The 19,275-nt window shown below is 43.6% G+C and overlaps 2 protein-coding genes and 1 long non-coding RNA gene across 5 annotated transcripts in view; 1 reads left to right on the top strand and 2 right to left on the bottom strand.

Moving 5' to 3' along the window:
- Window positions 1-1,702: 1,702 nt before the first annotated feature.
- LOC127596405 (interleukin-27 subunit beta-like) lies at window positions 1,703-17,851 on the bottom strand. Of its 3 annotated transcripts, none has more exons than XM_052058920.1 (8): window positions 17,581-17,851; window positions 16,408-16,503; window positions 13,888-14,002; window positions 13,692-13,757; window positions 13,598-13,637; window positions 4,038-4,158; window positions 2,576-2,733; window positions 1,703-2,028 (listed from the first exon to the last, which is right to left on the bottom strand). In XM_052058920.1, coding segments are annotated over exons 1-8 (747 nt in total). In that variant the 5' UTR covers window positions 17,582-17,851; the 3' UTR covers window positions 1,703-1,878. The 3 variants fall into 3 exon arrangements, with proteins under 3 accessions (XP_051914880.1, XP_051914879.1, XP_051914878.1); XM_052058919.1 differs by having other exon boundaries at window positions 2,570-2,733; window positions 17,581-17,599; XM_052058918.1 differs by having other exon boundaries at window positions 2,570-2,733; window positions 13,598-13,757.
- Window positions 5,853-19,275, bottom strand: part of LOC127596344 (uncharacterized) — a 79,266-nt gene continuing 65,843 nt past the window's right edge. The window contains exon 2 of the mRNA XM_052058707.1: window positions 5,853-6,116. The gene's annotated coding sequence lies outside the window, so the exon portion shown is untranslated. The remainder of the gene's footprint in view (window positions 6,117-19,275) is intronic.
- LOC127596433 (uncharacterized) lies at window positions 8,079-8,791 on the top strand. Its single transcript, XR_007961461.1, has 3 exons — window positions 8,079-8,455; window positions 8,525-8,638; window positions 8,725-8,791. It is a non-coding gene; the product is annotated as an uncharacterized LOC127596433 (long non-coding RNA).

The following is a 19,275-nucleotide window of genomic DNA, read 5'->3' on the forward strand; positions in this document are numbered from 1 at the left end:
TTTTTTCGTTGAAAAAGAGGAGAAGTGCGTTGCAGGTGTCACGAGAGTAAAAGTGAGGTGGTAGGGAGTCAGGAGGTTGAGTGAATCTGTTCCAAAGGGAAAAGAGAGTCTTAGTATTTCCAGCATTGGAGCAGATGAGTCCGGAGTAGTAATGTGATTTTGCTTGAGAGATGGAATCCTTGTAGAGGGATAGTTGAGCTGCATGTCCTTGTGAGCAGTGAGGCCGGTTTTCCTATAAAGTCTCTCAAGCTGCCGGGTTTGGGATTTCAAAGAACGTAGATGAGGGGTGAACCAAGGGGCAGACCGAGTAAAAAGGACAGAGCGGGACTTGACAGGGGCGAGCATATTGAGGATGCTGGTGAGACCAGAGTTATATCGGAAAACCAAATCATCAGGAGTGGAGTCAATGTCCGGAGTCAACAGCGAGTCCCATAGAGCAACATATACAGTACTGTACTCCATGTATATGTAATAAATAAATAAATAAATGTTATTTTTAAATGTTTGAAAAAATCCCAGATGCACTGAACCCACGATAAACGAACCGCGAAGTAGCGAGGGATCACTGTACATCTATATTGTACATACTACTGTACATTTATGTAGGGCTTTCACAATAGCTGCAGCTGTAAGGGCACTTTCCAGAACAAGTTAAAATAACGATGATAAAACAGAACACATTGCATAACATAAAATATAAATAATAAAATAATGCAATTGTGTGCACCCTTAGACTAATTTGTAACGTTTTCCCGATACCTGGGCACAGGGGTGGCAGACAGAATTTTGGAACAAGGGGGGAACACATTTAGCCATATAGCATAATTGCCTAATTTAAGTTTGTTTTTTTTGCCCAAATTGAATCCTCATTCAAATGAGCAGTTTTCATACAGTTTCTCTCACGTCATATGTGCGGTTTTGCAATACAGTATCTCATAAAGTTCTTTTACACAAGATTACACAATCTTAATAGCTCTGTTCAGTAACACAGAAGGAAATTTGCAGCGCCTGCGATCTTCTTGAGTGTCACGTCATGTAGGAATGTGTGCATCTCCAATGACACTGCTTGCCCTCTTTCTTCAGTTACCTTGACAAGCTGAGATGGAAAAAAAGCAAGGCACAGCCATAAAAAAAAAAGGGCATTATTAAGATGTGCCGAATGTGGTAAGAAAACAATGCATTAATTCACTACTGAGTTTGCGAGATGTGAATTTTAAAGCTGACATAATTTTCATCATTATTATATAAGTGCCAGAGGTCAACACAAAGTGTCCCATTAAAGGGGACGTCAAATCTCCCTCCAAATTCTTTACAATATGTTCTATGTGCCTCCAGTTGTCGAAAAACATTTTTGGAATATGAGGTAAGCAGTAAAATCTACCATTTTCAGGAAGCGTCCATTTTGGTGAGGTTATGTTTGCATTTAGATCAAAGAGAAAAAAAATGGCACATTCTGCCTAAGTCACATTTATTTGTTCAGCAATAAGTGAAGTGTATTTTTTCTTTTGCTTACTTGTTCACACGTCTGGTTGAATGAATTCTTTCAATATCAAGAAAATAAATACCAGTGTTTTTAAAAAGTGATGTTTTTTCTTGTTGTCCCAAAAAGTGAAATATGATACAGGCCAACGATTTCAGCACGAGAACTCCTTAAGCAATGGATTGAACTCAAAACAATGCAGCAACACACGGTGAGACAATATAACAGTACATGCAGTAATTTATTGTTTGTTTTCTTCAAAAAAGTGCTAATATTAGTACCATATTGATTAATCAAAGGGTGTTGAGACCTCCCAACAAAAAGTATATGTTTTACAGTGATTAGCAAAAACATTCAACAAATCCTGACATCAACTCAACAACCTGATTTTATGGCGTTTAAATTGTGGGTAAAGTGATGATGACGGGCGAGCTCCAGTGACTGTACTGGCCCAGACCCAGCAGGTCCATTGCGCACACCTGAAACACGTACTCTCTTCCTGAGCTCAGACCCTTCAGCTCCACGCTGGTGCTCTCCAACGGACCAAGCTGCAGGAACCAGAAATGCACAATCAGCAAGAACACAAATACAGTAGCAGTTTATTGTTCTTATTGTGATAGGTTTTTAATTCCTTCACATTGTGGGGTAACTTAAAGGGATAGATTTCGAATGTTGACATTTTTAGCCGTAAAAAATTTAATTTTAAAATTGTCTTTCATGTACAATTAACACCTTTGAATATGCATTGTGCTACTTGCTGTTGACTGAAAATGACATCACAGTCTCAGGGCACAGGCTTTTGCTTTGTGTAGAAGTGACATACTTGTGACAACACTGTTGCCCTTACCCTCCTCATTTTCTCTAGTACTTCCTTCAGGCCTTGGTAATTCTCTAGCTTTTCTTGTTTCTTTTTCCTTCTTGCTATCATTTTATTTATTTGAAAAAGTTTTAATGGAGGTTTTTACCCACCTGGGAAACCCAATAACAGGTGTCAATTTCAAACATGATCCAGAGATTTAAACAACGATAATAAGAGTCAACAACATAAATCAAAAATGATTTGAATGGAACTATGGGTTTGAAACATACACTGACAGATTTGGCTTGGCCCTTGTGGTCCCACTGGTACGTGATCTGGTACTTAAGCGGTGCCATGTCCAGGTAAATCCACGTCGGGGGAGGTGACCACTCCAGCAACACATTCCTGTCGTGGTGGGGCGACACCTTGACATCCACAGGGGGGTCAGGTTTCACTGCAAAAAAGATAAAATATCAGTGGTGAGCGTTATTTAAGATGAATGACAATGATAATAATCTGTTCCAGCCCTCACAAAACAGCAATTTAAAAATTGTGTTTTCAATTAGGACTCATCAGGATTTTACTCCATTAAAATATACAGTAGTTAAAATAGCTGGGGAAAAAAAGAAAACTTTGTGTGTCATGATTTCATCCAATGGACATTGTGTGTCTGCTGTGCACACCTTGGCCACCGGGGGCATTATCATACATGGTCGTTATGGTCGATGTGGATTTGATGAAGAAACACAGAAAGAAGATCATCGCAACTAAGGGGGTTCAACAGTAATGTTCAGTGTTTTTCGCAAAGGATAAATTGTATATGCCTGTATTATATTGTTTGATTGCATGCTGCCACTTGTGTTCAAATGTAAATCGGTGACATTTTTTTAAAGTACTGCTACTGATGCACCAATGCTAGTATAATTAGCCTATCTTTGACATATTGCAATGAGTTTTAGCATTACGGTTTGATAAACTTCAATTTTGCCCAAGCAGATGACATTAATGCTGACCCATATAACTTCACCTATATTAGTAACAACTGTTGCTTTAACGAATCAGATTTCAAATTCATTCTCGAAGGCACAGAGCTAGACCTTGATGATGTCAGCATCTGATTGGTTGCTCGGAGCAAAACTTGTTACAGCTAACTTTACCTCGCAAAGGCATTATTATTGCTTTGTATTTATTATTCTGCTGTTTTTTTCTTCCACCTTAATTCAGCAACACATCATTAGCAAGACGAAACATTGATACATTCTGACATTATTATACAGAAATATTATTTATGATTCTTCTATTTTCCCCACCTTAATTCAGCAAGCATTGTTTAATGTATCCATCCACAGAAAAATGAGCGTATACAAGATTTCAAAATAGAAGCCCCAAATGAGATTTTTTTAAGGTACTGTATTCTTGATTTGATTTATTGTTTACCTAAAATTTTCAGATTTTTTTGTCATTTCAAACATTAAACTTTTAATTATTTAGCTTAGTCCTGTTCCAAAACCTTTTGACAGTTTCTAAATAAAATATTATGACTTTTTTTCAAAAATGTTATTTTTTTAATGAATACATTAAAAATATTTCGTTTTTATAAAGAAAAAAAATTAAATACTACGAGATGGCAAGTCGACATCCGCCTTGGCACAAAGCCTTCGCAAATACGGCTTTTGGACTTGCAAACATCAATAGTCCCGTTCAAAATTTCCACAGAAATTTTCTGGTGTTATAACGTGGTTTTTATGGTTAGCTTACCAACGTCCTCCAGCATGAAGCTGCTGAGATGAACCCTGCTGCTTCCAGAAGAAGACACAGTGGTCACATTGATAACATAATCGGTCAGCAGCTTCAGGTCGGGCAAGTGGCAGTGCCACAACTGCAAAGAAAATGGGTGAAACAAAAGTAATTCAGGGCGGCCCGGTAGTCCAGTGGTTAGCACGTCGGCTTCACAGTGCAGAGGTACCGGGTTCGATTCCAGCTCCGGCCTCCCTGTGTGGAGTTTGCATGTTCTCCCCGGGCCTGCGTGGGTTTTCTCCGGGTGCTCCGGTTTCCTCCCACATTCCAAAAATATGCATGGCAGGCTGATTGAACACTCTAAATTGTCCCTAGGTGTGAGTGTGAGTGCGAATGGTTGTTCGTCTCTGTGTGCCCTGCGATTGGCTGGCAACCGATTCAGGGTGTCCCCCGCCTACTGCCCGGAGACAGCTGGGATAGGCTCCAGCACCCCCCGCGACCCTAGTGAGGATCAAGCGGTTAGGAAGATGAATGAATGAATGAATGAAAAGTAATTCAATATGTCATTTTATTCCTTCATCCAGCTTCGATTTCAAATAAATGGAAGTTCATGTACTTCATTGCGTCAATTGGGGGTTTTTTGTTTTAATTCTTATTTCCTTTTTTTGTTGTTGTTTCTCTCAACATACAGTTAAACAACATACAGTACAATAAAAAATTAAAAATGGCTGAATTTGAAGATTGCCGTGCTAAATTTAGCATTATTTTAAAAAAAAGACTCCTATAATTGTACATTAAACCTTACTGTCTCCATCTTCCATATATATAAAATTCCTCGTCTCTCCCCCCCTCGGGTGGTGTCCGTCCCTCATTCAGCTCGGGTCCACTACCAGAGGCTAGGAAGCTTGAGGGTTCTGCGCAGTATCCTTGCTGTTCCCAGCACTGCACATTTCTGGACTGAGATGTCCGATGTTGTTGCAACCAGTCATCCAGTTTGGGGGTCACTGCCCCGAGTGCTCCGACCACCACAGGCACGACTGTCACCTTTACCTTCCAGGCTCTCTCCAGCTCCTCTCTGAGCCCTTGGTATTTCTCGAGTTTCTCGTGTTCGTTGTTCCTGATGTTTCCATCATTTGGGACCGCTACATCCACTACAACGGCTTTCCTCTGCCCTTTATCTATGATCACGATATCTGGTTGGTTCGCCATTACCATCTTGTCAGTCTGGATCTGGAAGTCCCACAGGATCTTCGCTCTGTCATTCTCCACCACCTTCGGAGGTGTTTCCCATTTTGACCTTGGGGTTTCCAGTCCATACTCCGCACAGATGTTTCGGTAGACTATGCCAGCCACCTGGTTATGGCGTTCCATGTAGGCTTTCCCTGCCAGCATCTTACACCCTGCAGTTATGTGTTGGATCGTCTCAGGTGCCTCTTTGTACAACCTACACCTTGGGTCTTGACTTCTGTGGTATATCTGGGCCTGAATGGCTCTGGTGCTCAGTGCCTGCTCCTGAGCAGCCAGGATGAGTGCCTCTGTGCTGTCCTTCAGGCCAGCCCTCTCTAGCCACTGATATGACTTCTTGAGATCGGCCACTTCAGTTATGGTCCGGTGGTAACTCCCATGTAGGGGCTTGTCCTCCCATGATGGTCCCTCTTCCAGCGCCTAATCTTCTGTTCCCCATTGTCTGAGACATTCTCTGAGTACGTCATCCGTTGGAGCCTTCTCCTTGATGTATTCATGGAGCTTGGATGTTTCATCCTGGACAGTGGCTCTCACACTCACTAGTCCCCGGCCTCCTTCCTTTCGGCTTGCGTACAGTCTCGGGTGCTGGATTTAGGATGGAACCCTCCATGCATGGTTGGGAGCTTTCGGGTCTTAACGTCCGTGGTCTGAATCTCTTCCTTTGGCCACCTTATTATTCCTGCAGGGTATCTGATCACTGGCAAGGCATAGCTGTTTATTGCCCGGGTCTTATTCTTGCCATTGAGCTGGCTTCTTAGGACTTGCCTCACTCGCTGGAGGTATTTGGCCGTAGTCGCTTTCCTTGTTGCCAGTTCGAGGTTGCCATTGGCTTGTGGTATACCGAGGTACTTGTAGCTGTCCTCAATGTCTGCTATTGTTCCTTCAGGGAGTCAGACCCCTTCAGTGCGGACTACCTTTCCTCTCTTAGTCACCATCCGACTACATTTCTCAAGCCCGAATGACATCCCAATGTCGCTGCTGTAGATCCTGGTTGTGTGGATCATAGAGTCCATGTCCCTTTCACTCTTAGCGTACAGCTTTGTCATCCATGTAGAGGGGGTGACTGATCGTAGCTCCATTTCTGAGATGGTATCCATAGCCTGTCTTGGTGATTGTTTGGCTTAGGGGGTTCAGTCCTATGCAGAACAGCAGTGGGGAGAGTGCATCACCTTGGTATATGCCACATTTGATGGACACTTGGGTAAGTGGCTTGCCATTGGCTTCAAGTGTGGTTTTCTACATTCTCATGGAGTTCGCGATGAAGGCTGTTAAGGTCCTGTTCACCTTATACAACTCCAAGCATTCAGTGATCTATGTATGTGGAGTCATAGGCTTTCTTGTAATCAATCCAGGCTGTGCACTAGGGATGTGAATCTCAGCACTGAGGACGATTCGATACACATCTCGATGCACTACCAGCGATGCCATACTTAAACGATACATGGAATTTTCTGGCGACACGATTCGATACGTTTCACCGTCTTCACGATGTGATACGACGCGATACACATTTAGTTCAAATCAATGCGATCCGATACAGTAAAATTTGTTGTGATATTGTGTGTGCAATTAAACATGATGCAAATACGCAAAGAAAAAAAGTTTAAAAAAAGATGGAATTCAGTATGGTATTGCAAAAAGTAGACCACTTTATTCCTTATAGATAGTAGAACGTGTAAAACAACTTATTTAAGCCCTTTCACAATTGGGTTTTGTGCGGTCGGTGAAAGCCCTCGTTATCGAGGAATGCGGCCCCCAGGACAGGGCGACGGCTCCTGGTGCTTGTGTCTCCGATGACTGTGGAGGCCCAGTCTTCCCCGAAAACCCCGCCCGCAGGATTGACAGAAGTGGGTTGGGGGGCCGGGCGGTTGCAGGGCCCTTTCCTTCCTCCACGCTCGTCGGTCCTCCTCTGCAGCGACGCGTCGAGTCTCGAAGACCCGGACCCCGCCCCGCACAGCCCCACGCCAGGCCACCCGATCCGCGGTCAGGTCAGCCCACTGTGCCGGGGGAATCCGGCACCGCTGAAGATGACCCTTTAGCTGGTCTTTGAATCGTCTTTTCGGGGCTCCGCGGGGACGGGTGCCCTCCAGCAACTCCGCGCAGAGGAGCTGCTTCGGGAGACGATTGTCGCTCATCCGCTGCACGTGGCCGGCCCACCGCAGTTGGGCCAAGGTGATCATGGCCTCGATACTCGTGAGGCCAGCCCGGGTGAGGATCTCATTATTAGTCAATCTCTCCTCCCAGGAAACGTTGAGGAGAGATCGGAGTCGTCCTTGGTGGAACCTCTCAAGCCTCTTGATGCTGCTCCGATAGAGGGTCCAACATTTGGCGCCATAGAGAAGGGTCGGGAGGACGACAGACTTATACACCATGATCTTCGTGTTCGTGTAAATGGCGTGATTCCTGAAGACCCGACGACCAAGGCGTCCAAAGGCTGTGTGGGCTGCCTGGATACGGTGAGTGAGGTCCTCCGTGAGGCCGGCGTCCTGCTGGATAATGCTACCCAGGTAAGGGAACGCCGAGACCTGCTCGATGGGTTCGTCGTCTATGGTGATTTGGGGTGGATGATGGTTCAGATGGAGGGTCTTTGTCTTTTTTGGTGTTGACGGAGAGGCCAAAGGTCCTGTACGCCGCGGCGAAGCCATCCGCGATGAGCTGGAGGCCCCCGGAGGAGTTGGAGACCGCAGCATTGTCATCAGCGTACTGGAGTTCGCTGACGGTCGTGACCATGGTCCCCCGCTTGCTCCTCAAACGGCTGAGGTTGAAGAGTGACCCTTCAGTTTGGTAGAGTGATTCCGTGCTCCTAGACAGGGGTGACGTGGTGGATAAGTGCGGCGATGTAGAGGCAGAACAATGTCGGCGCCACCGTGCAGCCCTGTTTGACACCGGTCCGAACCGGGAATGGGGGAGTAATTTCGCCCTGAGTCAGGACGCAACCCTTCATGCCGTCGTGAAACATCCGGATGAGGGATATGAATTTGGGGGGGCAGCCTTGACGTTCCAGCACTTTCCAGAGTGCTGTTCGGGGCACAGAATCAAACGCTTTGGCCAGATCATAAAAGATGGCGTGGAACTCCCTCCGCTGCTCCCGGCACTTCTCCAGGAGCTGCCTGGCGCAGAACACCATGTCCGCGGTTCCCCTGCCTGGACGGAAGCCCGCCTGGGACTCCGGAAGAACCCGCTCAGCGAGACAGGTGAGTCGGTCGGCCAGTATACGACAGATGAGTTTTCCAGCAGTTGACAGCAGGGAAATTCCACGATAGTTTCCACAGTCGAGTTTGTCGCCCTTCTTGAATATCGTGACGATGACGGAGTCCTTCAGTTCTCCAGGCACCGTCTCCTCGACCCAGCATTGAAGGATGAAGGTGTGGAGGCGGGTGAGGAGAGGTGCACCCCCAGCTTGTAAAAGTTCTACGGGGATGTCGTCAACTCCAGCAGCTTTGTTCTTCTTCATCCTCCTCAGGGCTCCGGAGATCTCCCGGAGAGTCGGCAGCTCCGTCATCCAGTGTTGGAATGGTCCGAGGTTGAGTGTCCAGTTTGTCCGCGAGGGACGTCTGGTACTGTTCGAGGACTTCGGGATTCCTCAGCAGCCCAACATTGAAACGTACCTTCTTGGGGATCTTCTTCCTTCTTTTCGCAGGCGTGATCTTTAGCCTAAGTCTTGAGGCTACCAGCCTGGGATCGGACCATCCGTCATCCATGGAGCGGATTGCCCTCGTGACCATGACGTCCGCTCGGTCGCAGATGCGGGTAAGGACGTAATCGATCATGTGCCAGTGGCCGGATCTTGGCTGTTGCCAGGTGGTCTTGTGCTTGTTGGCCATCCGAAACAGTGTGTTGGTTATTACCATTTCCGTCTCTGCGCAGAGACCAAGGAGTAGTTCTCCATTTTCGTTGCAGTTGCCAACGCCTTCCTTCCCCAGAATCCCTCCCCAAAGCTGATGGCCCCGGCCCACCCGCGCGTTGAAATCCCCCAGAACCAAGAGCTTATCCCGGGGGTTGACGCGGAGGATCAGGCCACGCAGCGCGGCATAGAAGGACTCCTTCGCCTCCTCCTCCATCCCTAACCAGATGTGACTTAATGCAGAACCCTACACCGTGAATTCTTCTCGCCTCCACAGCTCGTCCACTCCAGAAGAAGGTGCACCCGTGCCGAGGCTCCTCGATCTGCCCTGCACCAAGGAGACGGGTCTCGGAGAGGGCAACAATGTCCAGGCCGAGCTTCTGAATCTCAAGGGCGATGAGGGCAGTCCTGCGCTCCGGTCTATTTGCTCTTGCGTTGTCCATCAGGGTTCGTACATTCCAAGCGCCGATTTCCAGGAAAGCAGTCCGGTTAATGTATCTGTATTTGTTTCGCCCGCATGAAGGATGAATCTGCTGGAGGCGGGTCTCCAGCCGATCGGTGGCGGTGATGGGCGTGTTTAGGCCGCCTTTTATTGGCCCTTCCTCGGATTGAGGGGAGCAGCGCTACGACTAAAGAGTCCTGCTCCGCCACCGTGGTCGCTGCCTCTCCCCTGCACCATCACCAGTTTGCAAGGGGAGCGACCATCGTGCCACGTGGGCCCTCATCTGAGCCTGTCCCCGACGCCCCGCGCCATCGCCGCCGGACTTCTTGAGGTGAAGGGGATCGGGAGAAGGGGGACACGGGTTGAGGGGGCGGGGGGGGGGGGGAATCGCCATCCTGGGGGCTATGTAGCGTGAGGGAGGGGGACGGGTCGCAACCCCGCCCCCGCACTTCGACCCCGTGGCCAGGGTCCACGGCAGCGCGGTGGCCGACGGTGGTGGTCCAGGAGGTCTGCAGCACCCGAGGTTGGACCGAGGGTGCGCCGGGCCCTGTGTTTTATTTTGAAGGGTAGGGATTCCTTCACAACCCAAGGTGGATGGTCGGCTTGGGGATCCGGTCCGCCGCCTTGCTAGGCGCTTAACGCCAAGACTGCGGTGGATTTGTATACCGCCGGAGGCGGTCCCGCAGGATTTTGCTGACCCGAAGGTCATTACCACTTCGCACCAACTCTCCAGTGATGGAAAGTCCCGTCAATTCGGCGTGGAGGCTCCCTTACGGACTTCACTGCGATCCACTAGGAATTGGCGACGGTTTGATCTGCACCTTTGAGCCTAGGGATCGCAGATCTTTTGCGAAGATCTTTTGCAAAGAAAATGTAAACAATTTGGCACCTGAGACTCACAGCTGTTGCTGTAGTGTAAACACAAACGGACTACTCACTGAGTGTCTTATATGAAATATCCATCTCCATAGGACAGAAAAAAAATACAATTGAAACAATGTGGCAGTCACAGCCTCAAAGCTGCTGTGTGTATTGTAGCATACACAGACCACTCTCACTGAGTGTCAAAATGAAATGTCCAAAAGAGTCATCCATATATAGTTTTTCCTTGCGCGGTCACAGTGAGCTGCAAGGGGACCCCCAAAATAAGAGGTGATTTTTTTCTGATCCTGACCTGGTTTGCCAAGAGTTTCTCCGGTGTCCAACGAGGAACTGGACGGGGAGGCGGGGGAGGGAGCGGGAAACTTGTCGGTGATCTGGTGCCATCGTTTTAAGTGGTCTGCATATTTGTGGTGCTGCCGTTGTATGGCTTCGTAGTGCGACTTTCTTTGCAAATTACTGAGCTTTTATCAATCTTTCCGTCTTTCTTTTCGAAGCCGTAGTATTTCCAAACATAAGATCTGAATGTTGCGGAAGCATTAAATACAGTAGTTTCCTCGCTGCTGCTTGCGTGAACTTCCGTAGTGTTTCGCTAGTTGTGTACTGGACTGTATGTGACGCACGGCTACCATCCGTATTCAAGACAAAACGCAAAACAATGATGGTGCATTCATTGCGCCTAGGAAAGGGCAGATAGGTGACGTTTAACATGAATAAAACGGCGCTTGAATCGGATTTTACCGATACCCACCAATGCATTGTGATGAATCGCAATTTCACCCGTCAATCGCGTCGTACCCAGTGAATGAGCCGATGCACTCGCATCGCGCACGTGCGCATCGATGTATCGATTAATATCGATTATTTTCCTCACCCTTACTGTGCACAGGTTGGTACGTCGGGACCTGCAGTCTTGTGTGACTGTTCTGTCAACCAGGAGCTGATGTTTGGCTCCTCTGGTATCTCTACCAATGCCCTTCTGTGCTTCGCTCATGTATTGATCCATGTGTCCACTTATCTTAGCCGCAATGATGCCTGACATGAGCTTCCATGTTGTGGAGAGACAGGTTATTGGCCGATAGTTGGATGGGACTGCACCCTTTGAGGGATCCTTCATGATCAGGATCGTTCGCCCTTCGGTTAGCCCTCCTGGGTGAGTTCCATCCCTCAGCAGCTGGTTCATTTGTGCTGCTAGGCGCTCATGGAGCTGCAGAAGTCAATGCCCATGTCTGTTTTGCCAGCCACGGCAGCGCGAGACACCGAAAACGGATACTTAAAGAGTTTATGAATGGAAAGTTTACGTTTAAAAAGTTGCCAGGTTGCTCCACTGACAAGACCAAAGTTATCTGTTCTTCTTTCTCTCTGTATTATACAGGTATACGATGTATGCGACTGACGCGATTGTTACTTGTTTGGAACTATTTTGTGTGGAAGGTTACAGCATTCCGTGTCCATATAAATAGAGCAGGTGGAGCTTCTCTGTGTTCGTGTGACAGCGGTGCAGTGATAGCGACCTAGCGAAAATAAAACGTCTCAAGTTTGGTCATCGAACGAAGTGTAGTCATCCGAAATGATGTCTACACAAAACCGTTGTGAGTCTTCCGCGCAAGGACCAACAGAATCAACATAGCCTGACTGCTGTGTTCAAAGCAACTTGACAAAAACAAAGTATGCAACCAGGTTTAAATCCACTATAGGCTGAGTGCACTTTATAATGTTATATTGTTCTGTTTTGATTCCATAAAAAGACTTGTTGAAGCAGCTGTTGTGTGACAAAATATTATTTTCACTGTTGTTGATGGACAATAATATTGTGCAAGAGATTATGTGTGAAAAACTGCTCCAAGTGAAAAATGTTCATGTAAAATTGAAAATCAGAATTGTTATTTCAGTAAATATTTCCATCTTGCACAAAGAAAACTTGATTCATGATTCCATGTTGATGAGAGAATTGAAATGGGGAAAAATAGGACGATCAAAAATGTGTGAGTAATCACGATTAATTTTTAGTGAATTTGAGTTAATTATGACAGTTTGATTTTAATTAGATTACTTTTAATCATTTGACAGCTCTTTATATATGTGTGTGTGTGTGTGTGTGTGTGTGTGTGTGTGTGTGTGTGTGTGTGTGTGTGTGTGTGTGTGTGTGTGTGTGTGTGTGTGTGTGTGTGTGTGTGTGCGTGCGTGCGTGCGTGCGTGCGTGTGTGTGTGTGTGTGTGTGTGTGTGTTCAAATCTGTGCATCTAGAAATACATACAGTAAGCAGGGGTAAACAGGGGTATTGTGAAACTGAGACAAATGCGGTGCGAGGAAGAAAATTACTGCTTTATTCGTGTGGTGAGTGACATGACTAAAACGTGCCTTATTGACTGTACAGAATAGAAAACAAGAAATGGAAATGATGTCTATTTACCTGTACAGTATTTACATACATGGCCTTTCAAAACCCAAATACTGCCAATATTCTAATTGCCAATTCTTTCCGTTTGGCTCTCGACGGAGATGCTCCTCTCTTCCCTTATCTTGTCTGCTAACTTTGTCTGGTGTAGTCTTGGGTCTTAAATACAACACTATAGCCACCTGCTGGATTTTGTCGATGAGAACAGCTGGGAGAGGGGAGGCGGCAGGCACAGAGTAGCTGAATAGACCGTGATCTACTTTAGACTTTCTCCTGGAAGAGATGCTAGCAGACACTTCACTGCCTTCGTTGGCTTTCCCACAGCCCTCCCCTCCCCATGATGGCCCAAGGTGCGCTGCGGATGCGCCAGGCTGAAATGGTGCCTGGGATTGCGCCCTTTTTTCCTCCTCCCTCTTCCACATGTGCATGTCCTACACTTGTGTTTTATTATCTGACTCAATGTATGTGTTGAGGTTTTTTCAGGCTCAAGGCATGCTCTCCTTTAAGGAGAATGGTGAGAGTTTATCTGTTTTTTCCCCTTATCGTCTTCTTCCACATCTAAGATCTCAGGGCGCTAAACAGTGAACCACTACACTTCCCGTTCTGTCTCCCTCTGTTGGTCATTGTTATTGCTTATGTTTCTTTCCTTCTGTGTTTTTTACACACGTGGCAGTTAAATCTGATTCTGCTTCTGGTACGGTATTCGGTTTTTTTTCTCGTGGGGGGGTGTTTGATAGATATGAGTGTTTGATGAAAGTGACTTTAAGTTGGTACCTGCTCGGAGGAAGAAGAGGACGATGATGATGATGATGATGATGGACCCGGGAGGGGGGGCAAGTCCCTGACGGGGGCCGATTGCCCAGGATCGGATAAAAAGGAGGAGGTGGGAGGAATGAGACGACAAGGCTTGCTAGTTGATGGCTGGCGTCTCTCACTGAAAGGCGCATGCAAAATAACTTTAATACATGAGGACACACTCACACGACACTTCTTTTGGTGGCCTTTGCAAACCACAAAAATGAACTGTTGTTGCTGATCCTGCTGCTGTGATCACCCGATTGTACCTGTAAGAGACGATGTAGTCCAGAGGCTGGGAGCCTGGGGGTTCTGCCCAGGAGCAGGAGGTGACGTTGGGATAACTCGCACACCAGCAATACACGCTCGGTTTGGTGGGAAGATCTGACAAAAGAAATTAATTGAGCCAAATATAATGTCTTTTACATTACAATTATTTTTTGGAGCAAAGTGGTGAGCATGTGTACGATCCGAAAATATGAGCTGTTTCTCTTACGATACAGTGCTGTTATATGTAAAAAGAGATATATTTCTGATGATATGATCTGATTATTTGAAAAGTAATAATGTAACATCAATAATAATGATCATAATAACGCTGTGAAAATACTTGCTGGGACAATTCTTCAACTTTTAACCTAACTGCAGAAGATACAGGCAGTAAAAATAGCTTTTAAAAAAGTGCATTTCCCAAACAACCATTCCAGGTGAAAGATGACATTGTGAAGGAGATAAAAGACACCTCATTTACTCTGCCACCCCAAATAGTGCTGTACGTGATTGGACAGCATGTGTTTTGCTCATATTTTTTTGAAGTGCGTTTTTAAAGGGGTGGGAGGTAATCAACTTTGTATTGTTTTTTTAATGCAAGGGAACAAAAACATCCCATACCCCTCCAAATGTATACCGTCCATCAACAACAGTTAAAAAAAATATTTTGTCACACAACAGCTGCTTTAACAGCTTTTTTAATGAAATCAAAACAGAGCAATATAACATTATAAAGTGCACATTTAAGGTAAACTAGTACTCAGCCTATAGTGGATTTAAACCATGGTTGCATACTTCGTTTTTCTCAAGTTTGCTTTGAACACAGCAGCTGTTTCTGTATGTTTGTTGGAGAATAACGAGACCCCGGACACCCGTGTTCGTTATGTGGCGCTCTATTCAAAACTGCCGGCCGTACAAAGAAGCGCAAGCACTTCCCCCGTGCTGCTGGGCCAAACCATTCTGAAAGGAGGGGGGTTTCACTCCGCGTAACACAGTCAGGCTATGTTGATTGTGTTGGTCCTTCTTGTGCAGAAGTCTCTACGGTTTTTGTGTCTACCTCATTTCGGATGACTACACTTGGTTCGATGACAACACTGGAGACGTTTGATTTTCGCTAGGTCGCTACAACAGCAGCGCGCTGTCACTGTCAGACGAATACAGAGAAGCTCCACCCGCTCTATTTATATGGACACGGAACGCTGTAACCTTCCACACAAAATAGTTCCAAACAAGTAACAATCACGTCAGTGGCATACTTCGTACACCTGTATGATACACATAGAGAGAACAGGTAACTTTTGTCTTGTCAGTGCAGCAATCTGGTAACTTTTTAAAAGTAAACTTTCCATTCATAAACTCTTTAATTATCCGTTTTCGGTGTCTCACGCTGCCGTGCCTGGCAAAACAGACATGCGCGTGGACTTGTGCAGCGCGCTTGTTTTGTTTCTGGTGTATTTATAGAGCAGCATATAGGATCATGCTCCACATTTGGCCTATTTTTGCTTCTTTTTGTTCAACAAATTAAAATACAAATTAAAGAATAAAAATGTAAAAAAGCATTTGTTTTATTCCATTAATATTTAGGAATTTTCTTTTGTTAGAAAAATAACAAAAAATAACGTTTTATTTGCTGATAATGTTTAAGATGTTGGGGGAAACAGATCAGATGAACAAAAGTACAGTATATTATTTGTGCTTTTTGTTAGACATTTTTGCACCTAAAGCAAATATTTTATTTCCAGTTACAAATGCTTGGGATATTTGGGTTTTGCTGTTTGTTTGTTTTTTTACTTACTTAGTTTGTTCATCATTTGCTATAAAAATATATTTTTTACTAACAGCATCCAAAATTATTATTTTCTTTTCTCTCAAAAATGTTTTTGTTGTTAAAAAATATAAACTATTACTTTTCTTTGTTTTCTTCATTGTATTTTTATACATAAACAAAAAATACATTTTTTTTTTGTTTTTCTGATAAAAATTCTGTTAATTTTTGGAAAAGAAAACAACCAATTATTTTCATTGGTCAATGTTTTTTCTCCTTAAAATTCAACAAAAAAGTTATTTTTTTCTGGTCTGATATTTAGTTTCAAATTTATATAAGACTTTTTTTCTACTTTTTTCAAAATATTGTTTGAAACAAAATCAAAAAGGCACATTGAGTTAATTTCCCCCTTTAAACAAATTAATTTTCTTGCCTTTTGTGGTTTTTGCCGTGAAAACCCCCTCCTTCTTTATTTTCTTTCTTTCATTTTTTTTGTTCATAAATCAAGATAAATGGCTTTTTTGTACCCCCTGCCACTCCCCCGCCCAAAAAAACCATTTAAATTATTTGTAGAATTTGTTCTGCCCCCCACCCCCCATTTAATATACATCGTCGGAAGATACACCCTCCCAAAGAATTTTCATTGTAGTTAGTTAATTCCAAATTCCAGACCAAAAAATGCATTCAAATGATGTTAGTGCTGATTCAAAGAGCCGCCAAACCAACAAGAAGTAGATGATGGTGTGCTACTCACCAGCATCGTCTGGCATCAGAGCCACGGCCTCGATGGCGACAACCAATGTGAGGTGAATCCAGTAACGCATGCTCGTCATCATGTTGGAAGTACTCACTTCATATGAAGACACACAGTTGTCAGAGGGCTTTAAATAAAGCGGGTGACCGGCACCGAAAAAGGAACCGAGAATGTCCAACAGGAAATCCCTCGTCGAGAAACAACCGCTGCTTTCTTGACATCATCAGGGATGTTTGACGACTCGTGGGTTTTGTCAAAAATACTTTGCATATAAAAATGACATTATTTCCAATAAACATGCGTTCAAATATAGGGGACTATCAGAAAATGAAGCACTTCAATTTTTTTACGAATTCATGAAAATAAAGAAAAAATAAGATATAAGTAAATTATCTATGTAAAATTGTTTACTGGTTTCCAATTAAAAAAAGTTCTTCCGTTTGAAAAATATCGATACAAAAATAAGTTTCCTTGTTTAACTCAATTGTTTTGTTTGTTTATTTTTATTTTATTTTTTTACAAATCAACAAAGGTACTCTGTTTGGCCGCGTCAATTGTCATATTGTATTTTGATTTAGATTTTTTATAAAAACGTTTTTTCATTATCTTTAAAAATTTTGTTATATGAATGTGTACTTTGTCACAAGATTTCCTTTGAGGAGGTTTTGTATGGAAAAATTGTCTTTTTTTTTAATTGTTCAAAAAACAAACCGATACCTTTGTTCTATTTGTGTTTAAAACCTTACTTTGAGACCCTAGCCCTTGTTTAAAACTCAACTTTGAAACCTTTACTCTAGTTTATAAACCTTATTGAGAACCAAAACCTTGTTTAAAACCTCACTTTAATATGCGAGCACAAGTTTGAAACCCTGCTTTGAACACCAGAACCCTAGTTTGTCACCCAACTTTGAAACTTCAACCTTATTTTGAAAGCCTACTTTGTAACACTAACCCTTATTTAAAACCCTGACCCTAGTCTTAGTATAAAACCCTTCTTCGAAACTGTAACACTAATTCTACTTTCAAACCTTAACACAATTTTGAAAGCATACTTTACAACCCTAACCCGAGTTTAAAACCCGTCCTCTAGTTTAAAGAGGACGGGTTACTGTGAAACCCTAACCCTCGTTTGAAAACCCTACTTTGAAACTAAACCCTAGTCTAAAGGCCTACTTTATCGTTCTTGTGTCTCCAGCAGGTGGCAGTCGAAAGCCTCACTTCAGTAGGCACACCTGCTGCCAATGTTCTAATCAATTGCCATGTATTTATTAACGACTGTCAAGATGTCAAGGTCTGTCTGATTATTCCTCTCCTTGCACATGCCTACGAGTGGTTTTTCTAGACGAGCTCTAAAATTGCGCAATATATTTTCTCACCTCATTTTTGCATTAGTCATAGTGAGTATTTTTGTTGTCAAGCTTACGCTCGTTTTTGTATCCTTAGTGTTAGTGATGGGTCCATGAGGCCTCATGAGGCGTGTCGAGACACTGACACACTGTGTTGATACTGTGCTGATACTGTGTCACTGACCACTGCCACCTGCTGGACCTTCAAGATCCCTGCAGCCAACCCACTTAACAGACTGAACTGACTGATAAATTGTTTTGTATATTGAACATATAAAATATACAATTCGGTAATAAATTGGCAAAAGGTGAAGGTAAGATATAAAAAAAGGAAAAGAAAATAGTCATCATCACAAATATGTGTTCAAAGGAGTAGAAAGAAGCAAAAAACCTACCCCGAGTCCTACCCCTTCTTATATATGAATTGATCATTTTTCTAAATAGGAAAGAAAGTCTAAATATCAACAAATGCTTTTACCCTTATGTATGCTGTACTAATACATTTTTACATTAGGTTTGTATATACAGTACATACTCTTTAGAGCACATGTATATGTCGATTTTCTCATATTCATAATGGATGCTACATTTCATTAATATATTAAATAATCTCATCAATGTATTTCTGATGTATTGCTATATTTCATGAGTGTATCGAATTTATCAGCTTAATTCTGATTTGTGTAGTTGTCTTGTACTACTCTCGAATTCATTTTTAATCTCAGCAAGAGAGTTCCTCATTTTACTGGTCCGTTTCAGAATCATTCCACAGATTTACACCTATTACAGATACACTCCTTTGTGTGATGTTCGTTCGTGTTCTGGATTTTTTTTGTATAGATTAGTACCCCCTAAATTATGACAACTTTCTCAAATTTTAAAAAGCTTCTGGATCTTTTGGCAAAGGTTATTATTGTGTGCTTTGTACATTAATTGGGCGATTTTGAAGTCAATCAGGTCATGAGATTTCATTGTTTAATTTGATAAACAGTGGATTTGTGGGTTCCGTCCATTTGGAACCAGTGATTGTTCCGATTGCTTTGTATTGTAGTTTTAAAACTGTTTTACTGGCATTTCCCCATATTCCCACACAATAGGTCAAATATGGAAGTAATAAAAGTATGTGTACAAGGATCTCTTATTCAGCACATCCTTAGTTTTTGGGAGGATCCCTATGGTTTGGGATATTTTTTCTTTTATTATCCATTATGTAGCTGCCAGCACGGTTTTGCATCTACAACTGTTCCAAAACATTTTCATAAGGTCATTCATCGATTTGATGATGAAGTGTACAATATCATTCACATCCATGCATTCATTTTGCAACATTCAATGTGTTCAAATAATGTGAAGATCATTTGAATGAGGATGCTTGTGGGGTTTTATTTCACAAATTTTTATTGAGAAAAATAAGATGCTCCAATGTTTTAAACTTCAGCCTGTTGCGTCTTTTACAAGCAATTTCTCCTGCTGTGGAGAACACACGCTCACAAGGGACGGATGAGGCTGGCGTACAAAGGAA

Source organism: Hippocampus zosterae, chromosome 2 (genome assembly GCF_025434085.1).
Source record: "Hippocampus zosterae strain Florida chromosome 2, ASM2543408v3, whole genome shotgun sequence".
NCBI lineage: Eukaryota > Metazoa > Chordata > Actinopteri > Syngnathiformes > Syngnathidae > Hippocampus > Hippocampus zosterae.